This window comes from Tursiops truncatus, chromosome 6, assembly GCF_011762595.2.
Source record: "Tursiops truncatus isolate mTurTru1 chromosome 6, mTurTru1.mat.Y, whole genome shotgun sequence".
In the NCBI taxonomy this organism is placed as follows: Eukaryota; Metazoa; Chordata; class Mammalia; order Artiodactyla; family Delphinidae; genus Tursiops; species Tursiops truncatus.
This window is the reverse complement of record NC_047039.1, coordinates 106540618-106557605: the sequence shown is the minus strand read 5'-3', so window position 1 is coordinate 106557605 and position 16988 is coordinate 106540618. Positions and strand designations below refer to the sequence as shown.

The 16988-nt window shown below is 52.5% G+C and overlaps 1 protein-coding gene across 1 annotated transcript in view; it reads right to left on the bottom strand.

Annotated features, from left to right (window-relative positions):
• The window catches only part of MVB12B (multivesicular body subunit 12B), a 179597-nt gene that overhangs the window by 14885 nt on the left and 147724 nt on the right, over positions 1-16988 (bottom strand). The window contains exons 8-9 of the mRNA XM_033858601.2: positions 14552-14607; positions 11954-12013 (exon numbers count right to left, since the gene is read on the bottom strand). Of these exons, the coding sequence (XP_033714492.1) occupies positions 11954-12013; positions 14552-14607 (116 nt within the window). The remainder of the gene's footprint in view (positions 1-11953; positions 12014-14551; positions 14608-16988) is intronic.

Genomic DNA, 16988 nt, shown 5'->3' with positions numbered 1-16988 from the left:
GTCTGAAGGAGCCCAGGCTGGGCCTCAGGGCCCTGGCCAGGTGAAGACAGGTAGGAGGAAGTAAAGGAACAAGACACCAGCCAACTTGAAGTCTGGCTCAGGGCTGGAGTGACAGTCACGGCGGGTCCCCAGGGCAGATGGGCGGTGGGTGAGGTTCTGAGCAGTGGCCCCGGCCGTCCCCACAGCCTGCCTTTCCCAAGCCTGTCCTGGCCCCATGGGCCAGGCCATGACACCTGCTGTGTCACCCTGGGTTCAGCCCCTCTGGGAATTTCAGCTCCGGGAAGCTTCCTCTCCTCACACGAGGACTCTGTGTCCCCCCATCTGTTTCTGGAAGCCTGGCTGCTGGATCTCGGGTACCCCTGGAGAGGAAAGGGCCAGGTGCCATCGTGAGGAGTGGGCCCTAAGGGGCCTCACGTGCCACGGCGCAGGCCTCCTCCGTGTGCTGGGAGGGCTGACAAGCCTGTAGGAGGGCTCTGTCCCGAGAAGGGCTGTCACGTGCAGACTGGGGCCTGGGGGATGAAGGGAAGCCAGGACTGCCCCCCAGACCTTGCGGGGGGGGGGTCCTGAAATACCCCCAAGCTGGGGAGATGCCTTGTTCATCCCCTCACTTGCTGAGAGCCCACAGCTGGGCCTGGAGGTCAGGGCTCCTGGACTACAGCCCATGAGCCCTGTGGTCACTAATAAGGGAACAGGAGGGGTAGGAGCTGCCGTGTCCCAAGCCAGGGTCGGGGACAGAATCCTCACGCCCAGTGAAGCTGGTACTGCTGTCCTTCCCACGTGAGCACAGCGGGGCTCAGAGAGGGGAGAAGCCTGACCGAGGCCACCGGGGTCGGGAAGCAGGAGGGTCCCACAACAAGCCCACAGCGGGGTCGGTGCGACCCTCGCGGGAAGCCTCTTCTGTGTTTCCCTTCTGGCTTTCCTGCTGGGCTGCTCAGCTCTGACCCGAGAGCAGCAACCCCAGAGTCAGAGACCCTGAGCCCCACCCAGCCCCCCTGCTCAGCCTCACCCTAAATGAGGGGCTGAACAAGGACCCCTCGCGACCCACCTGCTCCAGGAGCAGGCACCACGTCTGTATGGGCACGGGGCACGGCTGCCGGATGAATGCATGGACCACGTGCCGATTCAGGCCGTACCTCTTTTGACTCCGGGGCACCCAGGTCATTCTCATCAACGCTCATCAGCACCCCGTCCCCCTTTCCTGCTCTAAGCCGGGGACTCCCGGGGGGGGGATGGTGACACCCACCAGCACCCTACACAGCCTGCTGCCCTGGGCTCAGTGCCGCGAGAGCCCCCCCACTCTCAGGGCACCCTCAGCTCAGGAGCACCTCCACCTAGGAACCGACAGAGCATCAAAGAGCGGTGAAGTGACTCCTACGTCCCCACCTGGGCGGAGCCCCAGCCCCTGCTCTGGGAGTGAGGCGTCAAAGGTTTCTGCACAGACCTTTCCCCACACATGGCTTCTCAGATCTCCCCTCCCTCTTCCTGTCAAACACCACACCTCTGTGCCTTTTCGAATGCTACTCCCTCTGGGACGTTCGTCCTCCTCCAGGGAGGATTAATCACTAGCTTCCAGGGCCCCACATCACTTTCCATCTCCTCCTTAAGTGCAGGGTCAGGATGGGGCCTCAGACATTTCTGTAGCTTCAGAGGCTGGTAGAGGCTGTGGCCCAGAATAGATGAATAAATGAATGAATGAATGAATGAATGATGGATGGATGGATGGTACAGGCTGTGGGGAGGGGGGAGGTGAATGGGTGGATGAATGAGTGGATGGAGACACAGGTGGATGGATGGACGGGTGGATGGATAGGTGAGTGAAGGGACAGATCAGGCTCTGGGGACAGCTCAATGCAAAGGAGAGAAGACAGCTAGCCTAGGGACTCAGTTCTCAGGTAGGGGGCAAGTCATTCTGGTCTTCAGTCTTTGGAAGCAGCAGTGTGGGCTGTGGGTCCTCTGAATTCCCACAGCCTCTGAGCGTGATGGTGTGATGGCCCCTAGTCCGTGGTGTTTAACTCATGGAGGCAAAGTGCCGACCCCAGGGCTTGTCCCCATCACCCCTGTGAATCGTGAAATTATGAGTCGACATGTGATCTGTGTTTGTATCTCCATGCACAGACATGGGCAAGCTGGAGGTTCACACACTAGTGGCCTGTGTGGTGTTTAAAATAGTTATAAACATTGAAAGTTGAAGAGACTTTGCATAAAATGCCAGCATTTTCCAGATTTTATAAAACAAATAGGGGGCTATGGCGATTTTGGACCTTCATTCTTGCACCCCAACCCTTAGCCTCACACAGGTGAATGAAGGCTGCTTCCTTTAGAGAGAGGCGTGCTTTCCAGTTTGCCGCAGTCCCCACCATTCCCTACGAACTGCCCAACCAGAGTGTCAACTGCCATTTTATCCCTGTGAGTGCATTTTGTGTGGGCACATGGGGACAAAGTAAGCAAGAAAGTGAAATATTTCTGCACCCATGACTCTTAAAAGTAGAAAGATGAAAGACAGAGAAGGCCATGCATTTTAAGGAAAATGGGGGAAAGCACATTCTGTGGTGGCACTAGGACTGCTGCGTGATTAATAACAAGCTGACTTCTCCTGGCCCCTCCCAGGCTGCAAGGCTGGGGGCCCAGGGGGTACCTGCGGGTCCAGCCATTGGTGTCGGCATGGGGCTCTGGGCAGGGCTGGGGGCTGACGGACGCCTTTGTGGCTGAATAAACGCCGGTTCTGTTGGCAAAGAGCCATGGGGGCTCACCCCTCAGTGAGTCAGCGTGTCAGAATTCAGCTGAATGTCACCTAAAAATGGATATTTGTATTTTCCCCCTCCTAGGTTATTTGTGGAAAATATTTAAAACAATGCCGCTTTCTGGCACTGATTTCTGAGTGGAAAAGGAGAAGCCATGGATGACTCTGGGAACGTGCCCTACCCATTCTTTATCTTTATGGTAATTTTTTTACCTACATGCTGGGCAACCTTCTAAGAGTTCAACTGGCGGGGGGGGGGGGGGGGGGGGGGCGGTATTACTTTCAAACTTGGGGGATGAGAGTTGCCAAAAGGACAGAAAATGACAGAAAAATCCTTTTATGATAGACGTCAAAAGACGGAATATTCATCTTGACCTCAGTTCTGCATGACCCAGGTATACAACTCATGACAGTATCCAGGGCAGGTAATTCTGTCCACCAAACATCGCTCCCTCATTTATATGATGAACGCCCTGGGCCGCTGCAGGAAGCGACCTGGTGACCTGGGTGGCGGCTGCTGCTTGGCGACACCACTGCCGACAGAACCAGAGAGGGTGGGGGGGGGGAGGGGGAACACAGACTCTCAGAATTAGGAACTCTATTACTATAATCTACCGTATTAATATTCCTGCAGAGAAAAAATATGATCATCTCAATGGATGATTAGAAGACATTTATCAAAAGCTACCATCTAGGGCTTCCCTGGTGGCGCAGTGGTTGAGAATCTGCCTGCCAATGTAGGGGACACGGGTTCGAGCCCTGGTCTGGGAGGATCCCACATGCCGCGGAGCAACTAGGCCCATGAGCCACACCTACTGAGCCTGCGCGTCTGGAGCTTGTGCTCCGCAACAAGAGAGGCCATGACAGTGAGAGGCCCGCGCGCCGCGATGAAGAGTGGTCCCCGCTCGCCGCAACTAGAGAAAGCCCTCACACAGAAACGAAGACCCAACACAGCCAAAAATAAATAAAGAAAGAAAAGGTATTATGAAAATAATTAAAAAAAAAAGCTACCATCTAATCCTGATAAAAACATTTAGGAAAACAGAAATAGATGGCTAATTCTTTAACATGATAATAAAAAAAAAGATATGTCTATATGCAGCAAGCCAAAATGCAGCATTATGGGTTAGTATAGAACTAGAAACTTCCGTCCAGACAAGGCGGCCCAGTGACCTCACCGAGCTGGCCGCGGTGCCAGGTGAGGCACAGGAAGAGGGACAGGAGGAGGCAGTGTTGGTATTTGCAGACGACATAAACTCCGGCCTGCGAAACTGAAGAAAAGCAACTGAAAAACCGTCAGAAACAATAGAAGTCAGTGGGAGAGCCAGCCCACAAAATGATGCAAAAGTCAACAGCTCTTTGATACATAAATGACAGAAAATATAATGGAAGAAAAGATCCTGTTCATGAGAGCCACGAAAACATCAAACACCTAGGAATAACCTACAAAGAAGGGTGCAGGCTCTCCACAAAGAACGCCCTTCCACTCTGCTGAGCGACAGAAACAAAGACCCGGGTGCAGGCTTTTCACCAATCGTTCCTCTATTAATCTATATGCTCAGTGCAGTCACAATAAACATCTAGAATGGAGAGTTTCTCCCCCTGAAAAGATTCTCAAGTTCAGCTGGAAGAATAATCATGTGAATATAATTAGAAAAATTGAGGTGGGGCAGACAGGAGAACTAACCTTATATTAAAGTTGATTATAAAGCTATCAGATTCAAAGCAGTGTGGCAATCATAAAAAGAACAGAGATGAACAGAGTCAAGAAAAATGTCCATTGATCCACTTACAGATGGAACTGTCCGGTAAGAGTAATACTGAAAACTCACTGAAGAAAGTAAACACTGTTGTGAAAACTGGCTAACACTTTAGGATAAGATAAAGCTGGATCTAGATCTTACTTTCTAATAAACTTCAGATGGATTCAGTAGTTGAAAAGTATTTAATATTTTATATATGTTAAATACTTGTGTTTTATATATATTAAAACACAAAGGGTATGAAAAAATATGGGCGAATATTTTTATAATCTTCTAAGTAGGACATGAAATCAAAAATAAAACCTCAAAACAAAGACAAAATTGCCCATGAAAAAATTAAAAACCATTGTATAGCAGAACACATCTTTAACAAGGTGAAAAGCCACTGGTTGAATGTGTGTGTGTGTTTGAACACAGGACAGAAAGGAGGTTGTTGCAAAGAACATAAAGAACTCAAAAATGAACGAAAGAAGCTAAATAAGCCAATAGAAAAAACTGGGCAAAGGGCACAAACAGAAGAGATTCACAAAAGAAATACAAACGGCCAATAAACATATGAAAAGATGTTCACCTTTAAATACCAGTGATGCTTAGCTATAGTGAGGACGTGGGAAACAGGTACCCGCTCACACACCACAGATGGGGGAGGGGAAGTTTAAATGGGCACACTCTTTTTGGAAGGCAAAATGGTAATACCATGCATTCTTCTAAGAAACACCCAGGGAGCAAAGACACACATACAAGGAAATATACTGCACCGGTGTAATAGCAAATAATTGGAAACAACTCAAAAGTATATCAATAGTGGATTGCTTAAATAAATTATGACAGTCATAAAAGGGAACCATATGTAGTCATTAAAAAGAATGAGGTAGGTTTGTGTGAAATGACATGGAAGGTTGTGCAAGATACACCGGTCTGTGCGAAAGCAAGATACAGAATATTATGTCCAGTGTTGAACTCCTGTGATCTTTGTTTGACACGTGTGTGTGTATGTGTGTCTCTCCCAGGAGTGGACCACGGGGGACTCTCACCTTTGAAATGTTTCTGTAATGTGTGCATTTTAATAAACACGCACAACCTTTGCACTTGGAAAGAAAACACTAAATATTAAAAAATCGATTCTGAACAGCAGGGTAGCTGCTTAAGATGACAAACTGCCCATGATGTCTGCCACAATTTATGGGGAGAGAACTGATCTCATCTGTGGCATCAAACAGTGGTTCCCAAGCTGTGGTCAGACTCCTGAAGAGTCCAAGAAGTGGAGGTCCCCAGGCTACTTCCCACATTTCAAAAGAAGCCTAACATTTCTTTTATGCGTTTGGAATTAAACTAATTCATTAGGTGCCTTTGTTTTTGGCTGAAATTATCTCAACTCAGTGTGACAGCTCTGTAAAAATTTGGTGGCAGCTCTATGTCTTTGAACAATATAAAAAAGGGGAGCGGAACAATATATAAGAAGGGTTAACTTCTATTTAATTAACTTTTATTTAATAAATGAAGTAGGCAAATTTCTTTCCCAAAACATATCAGCTTCCTGACTGAAAAAGAAAGAAGAAAAGATTCTGGGTGTTGAAAAATACTAAGTCTCACAGATAGAAAACACCTTATTTCCTGCTGCAGTTTAAGACCTGACCACTAGATGGTGCAAAGAGATCACACATTTTGCAACATCTCCCTCTACAAAATTCTTAACATTAATAAGCACAATGAAAGCTTTCCAAAAGTAGAAAGAATGAACAATTGTGCTGGGATATGAACATTTTGCTTTTATAAAATTGGACTCTGCCATTTCATTACTGATACAAAAATCTTCTGCCTCACTTTCTTCCTGCATATGCAGATCCCAAATTCAGTCTAATCTCATATATTGCAAGGGCTTGCAGAAGTCCATGCAAAGTGGATGTACAGAAGTTGGATTCAAAAATTCTTTTTACTTCGCGATGCCAAATGTGTTTCCATTAATTTCACCTCAATGCCGTGAGGTAAATGCTAGTGGAATCTGCCCCAAGCTAAATAAGCAATAAGCCCTATTTTTCAATACACAAACACATAAAGATGTCAGCTCAAACTGTTTACTAATTAACACTTAAAAAGACACAAATTAGATATGCGTGGCTAAGAGCAATTATAATCAAGACGAATTTCTCCAGTCATTTGGGAACTGAAAAAAATGCCTAATTGCTGGAACCAATGTTTTAAAAACTGAAATCACGCCAGTTAGCAAATATGTTCATTTAAAGAACATTCCACGTGACTACACTCTTGAGGATTGACTACAAACATAAGAACAAGGAAAATATTTAGGTATAAAATTAAAATTTTAAGCTCCTTTAGATTTATAATTTCTTCATTAAATATGTCTGCAAACAGCAGCCCATAAAAACCTGTAGCAATTAAGTGGTTAAATGAACTGCCTCCCTTGTCAGTTTTAAAGGAGTGATTAATATCAGATCCTCCCTTTACTAATTAGACTCTCCCTTGTCTTTCAGCCTTAAAGCCTAGTGAAAATGGAGGCTGTTTGCTCCACCAGGAAGTGTGGTGGGCTAATGGCGCTCCCTTGCCACGGTTTTGAGTGTGGTGCCCACCGAAGGGAGGGTGAGCACTGTGGTTTTCCATGGAGGGTCGGCAGCAGGTGGGGAAAGGGCTTTGTGTGCGGGTCTGGAAGGCACTCTGGATGCCGCTTCAATCACAGGAATTGTCGGCTCCTATTTTTAGAGGCTTGCAGTGTTATGCACAAGGCATGGAATCTACAGTCCAGGCCACCTCTCCTGGCCACCACTCGTGAGACAAGGGACAGGGCAGTCTGTGCGGGAGGCGAGGCTGGGGATGGACGGGCCACGGGGGACGGTGGGGTAGTGGGCGGGGAGGGAGGATACACAGGCTGCAGGAAAGGTAACCGAGACACAGGAATTATTTTAGAAGCTGCTGCCCAAACTGAGGAGCTGGGGAGCTCTCACCCTGGCTGCGATGGGGCGTCCATCAGATGGAGAAACAGGGTGACTGCTTACAAGGGAAATAAAGAGCGGCTGAGACAGAGAAAATTTATATGCCCATCTTCTCACTCCCGGAGAAGATGCTTCATCACGGGGTCGGCTGCGAAATTACACTTTTCCCGACTCTTGAACAGAGAGAACCTTTTGTTTGGGCAACAGGGAGGACAATAAGGGCTTCACTGGGACACAGCCCTCCGGGGTCACGGCCACCCTCCTGCAGAGCCAGACGGCTGCTCCCCGGGGCAAGGGGGCCAGGTCAGGGCCAGAAAGCACTCCCCCCCCACCGCCGCCTTTGCTGCCGACAGCTGCCACTGGCTGCTCCCTGGTCGCCTCCCAGGGCAGAGGGGAGGTAAGCAAACACACACTCTCCTGCCTCGGGGTAATGTACACGGCAAAGCCCCTACTCTGAGCCTCGGAAGGTCACAGACGGCAGGAGATGTGGCTGCTAAAGGGCGGGGTCGGGCCGCAAGGAGGCTGGGCTCAGCGCTGGGGACCAGGAGAGGGACAGCTTCACAGCGGGAATTGGTTTACAACCTTGGCTTTTCCGCTTCAACAGCCCATGCCACCTGAGCGTGTCTGAAGAATTTTTTCCCCCATATCTGCCGGATGGCATGGGCACTGATTTTTATCATGACCTTCCTTGGGGGCCTTTCATGAAACGTAACCAGGTGCTGCGTACACCACGACTGCCGGGGCCTCCCGTCAGTGCCACAGCGGCAGCCTTGGGACCAGCACTCCGGCCAGGGTGGGCTCCCTGGGCCTGCACGCCAACCTGAGGAGGGGGAGGCCAGGGGACTTGCCCCAGGGTCCAGCCTAGGTGGCAGATTTGGCATGCTACCCTGGGGGGCTCGACTCGAAAACCGTGTCCCTCCACTATGCTGTGTTGCCTCCATTGTCTACACTGTCCACAAACGTCCCTGCAGACACCCGGTATCTACATACCCACGCGGCGGGCGGCTCCGGCCCACACGGCCAGCGAGCCTCGTCCCACCTTCCTGCTGGAGAGCTGAGTGGCACGCTCTTGCTTAAGCTCGTCAGATTCTCGTGTTGGCGGGCTGGAGGCACACTGTCACCCACTGCGGGGAGGCGACACCTCATCTCTTTGCATCTGTTACTCAGTTCACGGCGGGTCCGCGCTCTGGTGATGAGGGCCGCTGGGGACAGCACTCCTGGGCTGGCTGTCGGTGATCCCTCGGGTCCCTAATCGCCAAGCTCAAGGCTGATGGGGTGATGGGGCTTGTTCAGGGGGTGACCTGTCCCCGAGGCTAAATGGTGGTGACAGGGCGCACGCAGGCTGAAATTGAGAAGCATCCCCCAGGCAGGGCAGGGGGAGTAACGTTCAAGTTGGCAGGAGAGCGGGCCTGCGCCAGTCCTGGACGGGAGGCAGCATGATGCCTTTGGGGCGAGCACTCCCACTTCCTCTATAGCTGCGGTCACCCAAGCCCAGGTTTCTGCTGTGAGCTGGGGTGACACCACGTCTCCCAGGGGGCACGGACGGATAAGGGAGGGGAGCGCCTGCCCCAGACAAAGCAGCCCCCACTGACGCTGGGCTCTCCCCGCTGCTTGGGAATCCCAGGCGAGATCCAAGGGGGTGTCTGGGATGGGCAACGGGACAGCGCAGGTCACGGTCAGCCCTGAAGTCTCCCGCCTTCTTGGGGGAGGGCGCTTGGCTTGACAGTGTAAATGTGGGGAAAGCAAACCCCCAGTGGAGCACCCCTGCCCCAAGACCCCTCCCCAGGCACACCCCCCCGCCCCCACCAGGGCAGCCAGACTGGGAATGGAAAGGGGCAAAATCATCCTGACTAGGGGGACCCCCAGCTACTCAGGGCCAACCCAGAGAGCCCGAGTGTGAGGCCAGGGGGCTGTGGGCAAAGCTTCTCCTCGGCCTCCAACCCTCGGAGCTGTGCTGAGTTCAGCGGCTAAAAGGGGAAAGTTCCAGTTTATTTACAGAGAAAGTCCTCTGACCTTGTTGCAGGAGGAGGAGCCCGTTCACCAAAGTGTGTAGATGTCAATACACTAAGCACCATTAAATGCACGTGGATGGCTGGTGGAAATAACTTTTAAATCCCCAGAGTAAATAAGAGTCTCCACGGCACCCTCGACTTCAGTGGTATCTGTGATGGTTTTACGCCCTATTTAGTGTTTCTAACCTCTCCCCGTTCCCCTGTATTTTCTTTAACTCTAATTTCTTTCAACAGAGAACACAGACGTGTGTTTTTAACTCATCACTGAAAACAAGGAAGCAAGCCCAAGCTTGGTCAAGGGGCTGTCTCTCCTCCGCCACCAGCAAAAGGGCAGCTCGCCGGGCTGCAACAGGACAGACTTACACCGACTCTCCCCGCTTCCTGTGGACCAGGGGAACAGTAGTGACAATGACCATGACCATGACAGCAGCCGCTGATAACTAACTGGGCAGTAGCCACAGCAGGTGCTGTTCTAAGCCACTTCCGTGACTGTCTTGGTCAAACCCATAAATGCTACAGGGCACTTTTATTACTATCCTGATCTGACAGAAAAGGAAACTGAGGCTCAGAAAGGTTAAGTGGAGGAACTGAGGAGTCTGCCCCACCAGGCTCTGTTCAGAGCACCTGACATCAAGACGACGCATTCACACCAAACACATTTTTGGCCCTTTCGTGGGGAAGAGAATTAAGAGAACTTACGATGGTTTCCACCACATGTACTGGCTCTACACTGGGCTCTCTCCTATTTCACCCCGTCCTGGTAACCTGAAGGCCCGGCCGGGGTCAGAACCCAGGTCGACGGGCCTCCCAGGTACCACTGTCCCCATCAGCCCCAACAGTAGGACAGGGAGCAACAGACTTAACGTCATAACGGAGCGGATTTGGAGTATGACACGCTAGGCCTCAATCTTGTCTTGGGTATTATTATTATTTCACCTCTCAGTCTCAATTTCTGCCCCATGAAATGGGGAGGAACAATGCCACCTGGTCAACTTGGGGTGAGAATCGGTGATGACGGAGGTAAAGCCCAGGCCCAGAGCGGAGCATGTAGCAGGTGCTTCAGTGAACGGGGCTCTGGTTACAGCCCAGGAGGATGGGCGGGGAGAGAAGGGGCGACATTCACAGCTGCCCAGTCTCTGGCACTCACCACCTACCCCACCTACCCAGGGTGATGAGCAACTGCTGTCCGCAGTGCTTCACACATCTATCCATTTAGTGTTCGTGAGACAGGTTCTACTGTTATCCTCGCTTTAAGCAGAGAGGGGGCGTGACCACCCGACCCCCACGCGCGCCCCTTAAGGTCTGTGTGACCTTGTCCGTTCTGACAGGTCCCAGGCCACGCATGGCCCTGCTTCACTGCCTGCAGCCAGAGCAGGTCCCGGCAAAGGCATTCCACATAGGCTCGCTGGTGCCACCCTGTGCGGGACGGGACCCCAAGCAAAGGCAGTCTGTAAGCGGACGGCCGCCTCAATTTTGAGCAAGGTTGACCTGGGGCTCCATGCACATGTATATATCTGGTGTGGTAGCCAGACATTCTTTTTCCTAAGTTTACCCCCATCCCCCAAAATCTATAGATGACAATCACGTTGGTTTTTATGATTTACTGAAAATCAAAGACAAAAGGGGACTTTTTTGTCTTGTTTTTGCTATGACAGGTTTAGAAATTTGTTGTACTACATTGATTCCATTTTCCTGGATTTCAGCCATCTTTCAATAATGCAACCTGCTTCTGCAAGCTGGGTACACAACAGAAAACCCAGAGGAACTGAGAATATTGAAATGGTTCTACCATTTCCATCTTTGAGACAAATGTGCCTCTCAGAGGAGAGCTGGCTGCAAGCATGTGACCGCTTAACAACCGTCTACATGTGAAAGACGACACGCACGCTAACGCTGTCTTATGGAAGTGGGGAGACCACCGGCAGATCTGACCTCTAGCTTGATTCCATTATCTCAACTCTCTTTCTTCGGAGTTGTCACATGTGCTCCAATCCTGGGTTTCTTTCTTTTTTATTAGGAAAACATCCAAACTCTTTCGAAACAGGCTGCCAGGTGGGGTCTGGCTATCAAGCACAACGGAACGTACCGTCATCCTTCCTCTAAATCACCAAGAGCCTCTGACATTTCCCCAAACTCCTACTGGTGGCAAATGATAAAACAGAAGGAGGAAAAGCCAACTCTGCACACACACCCCAACCTCTACCTTCGTTACGCCATGACATTCTAAAAAAAATGAAGCAGAACTGATTGTTCTGTGCATCATGTAAAACCTTCTGTCTTATTACTTTAAGTAATATACACATTAAAAGTGAGTTTCTTTTTCTCAGAAATAAACTTGAATGAAATGAAAGTATTTTTCTCAGAGGGTCACCCCACACCTAGGTCCCTCCTGTTTCTGGAACACAAACCCTAATGGGGATGGGAGACCCTGGGTCGAGTGAGTGATGACCCAGGCCCCCCCACCTGTCCCACTCTGGGAAGCTTGCTTACCTCTTTTTCAATTTCTGCCAGAGATTTGATGGTGATTCCCAAGAGATCAAAGGGCTGCATCTGAAAATACAGATCAAGTCATCCTTTTAAACGGCTGGAAAAATGCTTCTTCACATTTGCTCTTATTCACAATTGTGACACTTCAAACCCCCTTGTGATCTGGCATTTTCTCCACTCCTTTTCCATGGAAACCATCAATGTGACTATAGTGACCAGTAGCAGGAGCAGACGCAGAAAACCTGGCCGTCACCGGGGTCCCTTCTGGTGGGGACCCCGGCCTAGGCACCTGTCTACAGCAGCTGGGGGGCGGGTCATGGCTCTCCTGAAAGACCATGACTGTCACCAATAACTTCTGCCTCTTGTCTCTCCCTGCCCACAGGAAAAGCCGGTGTGCTCTTTCTGCAGCCGCGGGGATGGAGGCGCCCACGGCTTCCCCACGCTGCCCTGACATCCGCGTCTGTGTGCTGGAACGGGTCTAAGGAACTCCACGAGGCAGGCAGCCAATCTTCTGCCTGGGACTCTTGGCATCAGAGAAGGAGCTGGAGGGAATTCCGGGTCTTTGAAAATGCAAGGTAAATGAAGTAACTGCCCATCAACTGTCGTTTAAGAAGTCAGTGGTGGTGGAAAATGGTAACACTGCATTTTAATGGGTATTTCTGTAACTTCATAGAGATGGGGACCTTTCTTGAAAAACGCTGGCTTTTCCAGACAGCATGAAAAATCAAATGCACATGGTAACAAGAGTCAGCTGGAGGCCCAGAGAAGCCTGGGCTGAAATAATGCACGGTGAGGGGTGGAGGGAACCTGGTCTCTGAGGTCCCTGGTCCGAGTCCCCTCGGGGATCATCAGTGGTCTGTATTCCCGAGGGGCACCAGCCCAGCCTTCTGCAGCCCAGGCCAGCAGCTGGCAGCCGGGGATGAACAGGTGAAACCTGAGAATCTCTGACAAAACCCTGGGGCCTTCACAGTTCTGAACTGCAGCCCAGAGGCGGGGGATTTCCTGGGAGGGGTGGTAGAAAGAGGCCGGCTCTGAGCCCAAGGACCTGGATTCTAACTGGGCTCAGTGCCCCTTCGTGATGCAGCAGCGGCAGGTTAATCACTCGAGCATTTCCTCTCCGGTTACAAAGCATTGCGGGAGGCCCTGCCGGCTGGGCTGCTGAGATTAAACACAGAAGCGCAGGGAAGCGCTTGCACTGGGCTTGGCCCGAATCCGCCTGCCTGAGCACTTGCTGAGTCGGCAGAGCCCGATCTTGGGACAGGGCCACCGAATTAGGCGCTCAGCTCCTGGGGCTGCTCTGCCAGTAGCCACAAAACAGTTTGGCTTTCTCCTGCTGCCAGCCCGAGTGGTGCGAGAGCGGGGCTGCCTGCCTGAGCGGCCCGGGATCCAGCAGAGGTCCAGCTGCTGTATCATTAGGCTCTAACTGCCCCACTAAACTTTCCTGATTGGAGCCGGTGTGCAGGACAGAACAGCCTCTCCAAGGGAGTGGGCGGGAGAGGCGCCAGCGTCTCCATGGCAACGCGGCCAAGTGGAGTCAGCTGAAGTTACTCATGCTCCGTAGGTCAAGTCACGAGCGTTTTTCAAGATTAAGCTGCTTACCAGAAGGGTTCAGAGAAGGCCTATTATATTTCATGAAAATGGAAACTCCAGTGCAGGTCAAATCGCGAGCTGGGTGGTTTTAAGCTGGGTCCAAGAAAAACACTGAAGGATTCTTTAGCTGGTGCCCAAACTAGGGCCTTCATGTTTATCAGCTACTCAAAGCAAACTTCTGCAGAAAGGATTTCAAAAAGCCCAGAAAGCAGTCTACTGAGCCAGCATGGACCAGGCCTGCACAGCTGAGGGAGGGCCACTGCCACACTGGGGGGAAGGCACCACCGGAGAGAGGGCACAGGGGTGCCAGGCGGGGCCCGCAAAGCTGTGCGTGCTGGGTGCCTCTCACGATCTGGGTTCTGGCCCTCAGACCCAGCTAGCTCACTCAATCCCTCTGTCACTAAAGATGGCTCAAGGGCCCAGCCTGGCCTCAGTTGCCTCAAGTGTATCATGGGGTCCGTGCTAGCCTGCAGTGGGCGGGAGACCCACAGCTGCAGGGCACCCTGCACTAGCAGGCCCAGCCCTGCCACTCCGATGCCTGCGATTTAGAGCAGAGAACATGGTCATCACGGAATGCGGCAATGACAATGGGGAAGTGAGGCAGCTTTCTTTCTGCTAGACATTGACTTTGTTAAATAAAAGATAACAGAAATTAGTAAGGTGAGCTTGGAAAGCAAGAACACTTACAGCCGGTGCAGTTCAGCACGATTTACCATCACATTTGAATCAAAAAGCCTTCGCTGCATCTGCGTCTGAGTGTGTCTGCTAGTCTGCCTCCCTCCCTCCCCACCCTCATCCCTTCTTTCACTTCTCAAGCACCCACTATAGGCAGCATTAGCTGAAGGGGCCCAGGGAGGAACACGACCCACTTCCGGCTCTCAGGCAGCCCTGCTGTAGGCTGCAGGGCTGAGCTTCCAGGGGCGGGGAGAACACGAGGACAGCAGTGATTCGGGCAGGGGCAGGGGAAGGGGAGTGGGGCAGAAGGGAAGGGCGATCGTGCTTAAAACTTACACTTTCTGGAACACAAGAAAACTTCTCTGAAATCATAAATGGCACACCATCCATTGCTGCAAAAGAAGAAAAAAAGAGAGGAAATGGCATTGCAGACACCACTAATGTTCAGCACCTTGAGATACTCAGACAGTACAGGCCGGTCAGGGCTGGAGCCGGCCGACACGTGCACAGGTGAGTGGGGCCGAGGGCAATGGGTGCCCAGGTACCATTCCTGCTCCTGGGAAGGACACACACCTGGTGAGCGAGGCAGACGCACCGCCGAAGTGCAGACGAGCTGTGAGAGCAGGGAAGGGTCCAGAGCCCACCCGGGGTCCAGCCTGTAAGCGGTGGGAGCCACCGAAGGGCTGGTGGCAGGACAGAGGCGCACGAGGGCTGAGGGGAGAAGGCCGGGCTGGGCGAGGAGGTGGGCAGTAAGCGTGCTCTTGAGATGTCCTTCCAGCTGAGCCTGATCACAGCCAGGCTGTCAGGCTCCCGGGAAAGGTCCAGGTTGGAGGAAGGAGTGGTTCTGGAGTCAGACAGCTGGGTCTGGACCCTGGCCACGGCTTTGGGTGTTGGGGGTCCGCCTGCCGATGCAGGGGACACGGGTTCGTGCCCCGGTCCGGGAAGATCCCACATGCCGCGGAGCGGCTGGGCCCGTGAGCCATGGCCGCTGAGCCTGCGCGTCTGGAGCCTGTGCTCCGCGACGGGAGGGGCCACAGCAGTGGGAGGCCCGCGTACCGCAAAAAAAAAAAACAAAAAAAACGGCGCAGCCTGCGGAGGAGTAGGTGTGAGGCGGCTGTGTGTGAGGCTCCGCCCCCGGCGCCCAGGTGCTCGGCAGGCGGGGCTGCGCGGCCACCATCGCTGGCTCCTGGTCCGCTTTCCTGGGCTGAATCGCGGCTCCCCCGTCTCCTCAGTGTTAACAGGACACAGAAGGGGCGGGAATGGGTCCTCAGCAAAGGAAAACGGGGCGGGGGTGTGTGTTCAGCGGGTCAGTTCCTTTCCCACAGCCCCGCGCCCACCGAGTCCCCAGGTCATCGCTGTCAAATCACGACCGGGAGCTGCCTCCCCGAGCGCGCCCTCTCCCGGGAGGGGCGGAATAATGACGTCAGTGTGGAAACCTCGGCACACTGAGGAGCAGGTCGCACTGGACCGAGTGTGACACCGGTACCCCGCAGCGCGAAGTCCAGGCAGCCGCGGGCCGTGGGGCGGGCGGAGGCTTCTCCTGGGGCCCGGCTTCGCCCTCAGGTCTGAGCAGAGGCCAAACCCGGCCTCCCTGGTCCCAGCCACTGGCGTGGCGTGGAGCGTCACTCCGAGGGCAGTGGCTTTCTGGTAAATTGTGGTCACAGGAAGAAACGGAGTGATGAGTTCCCTGGGAGGCGATCATCTCTGCCTCCCCCGACATCTAAGATGGGGCCCTCTCTGGTACACAAGTGGTAGACAATTTTTTTTCAGTCTTAAGAAATAAGAGTCACAGAAGCAGAAAGAAGAAAAGGAAATAAGAGAAAGAAAAGAAATCTGGGACAAAGCCTCTCTGATCAGTAAGACAAGCCACATGTCTCATTTTAAGCTACAGTCACAATTTCTGGGAAGATAAACATGGAACCTTCTCTGGTAAGTTTGAGGAAAAGGCAATAGCACAGTTGGCCGCAGCTGCTGCACTGGAAACCTCCTCCTTTCCTGGGAAGCCTGCTTGGCCACGGGGCTCCAACAGAGACGTCTGTGGTCAGAGACCTCGCATCACGGAGGCCCTGCGACCTGCCCTCACTGCCTGGAAGAGGCCCAGCTAAGCACTGGGGACAGTGTGACAGCTCCCCAGAAAGGCAGGGGAAAGCCCACAGTGACCTTAACACAGTACAGCACACACGCAAATACACTAATGAAGTCTGAGCACCTTTGCTCACTTACAGCTGCGAAAACCCATCCCTGAACAGATGATCCCTGAAAGGCCACGACGCCTTCTAGAAAGAACAGGACCAGGCCCACCCAGGACCCAAGGAGAGGCCAAGCTCCCTTTCCAGAAGTTGCCACCGTGCACTCAACGTGGCTGGGAGTCAAGGCTCACCCCATGCGGCACTCTGACCCCAGCCCCCTTTCAAAGGCCACAGAGGCAGGACAGCATGCAGCACCGACAGCATTTTGGATCACTCACAGGTTGGGGGTCAGAGCCCACACAGGCGCCAAGCAGTGACTCCAGTCTTTGGCCCTTCCATGAGGTATACATGAAATTTCTGAGAGCAAACCTGCTTCTTCCACACCAGGGCCTTTCACGGTTTTAACAACATTACCAGTCCCTCCCCAAGTGTCTAGCTGGCCCTTCTACCAGCTCCTTCCCATCAGACCGACGGGCCAGGAGGTGGGCTTGTGTGCAAACAGCCCCATCAGACCCATCATGGTCTTTTCGAAGCCACTCTTTCCTTGGCCATCCCCCTCACCGTCAAGGCACCGCCCCCATCCT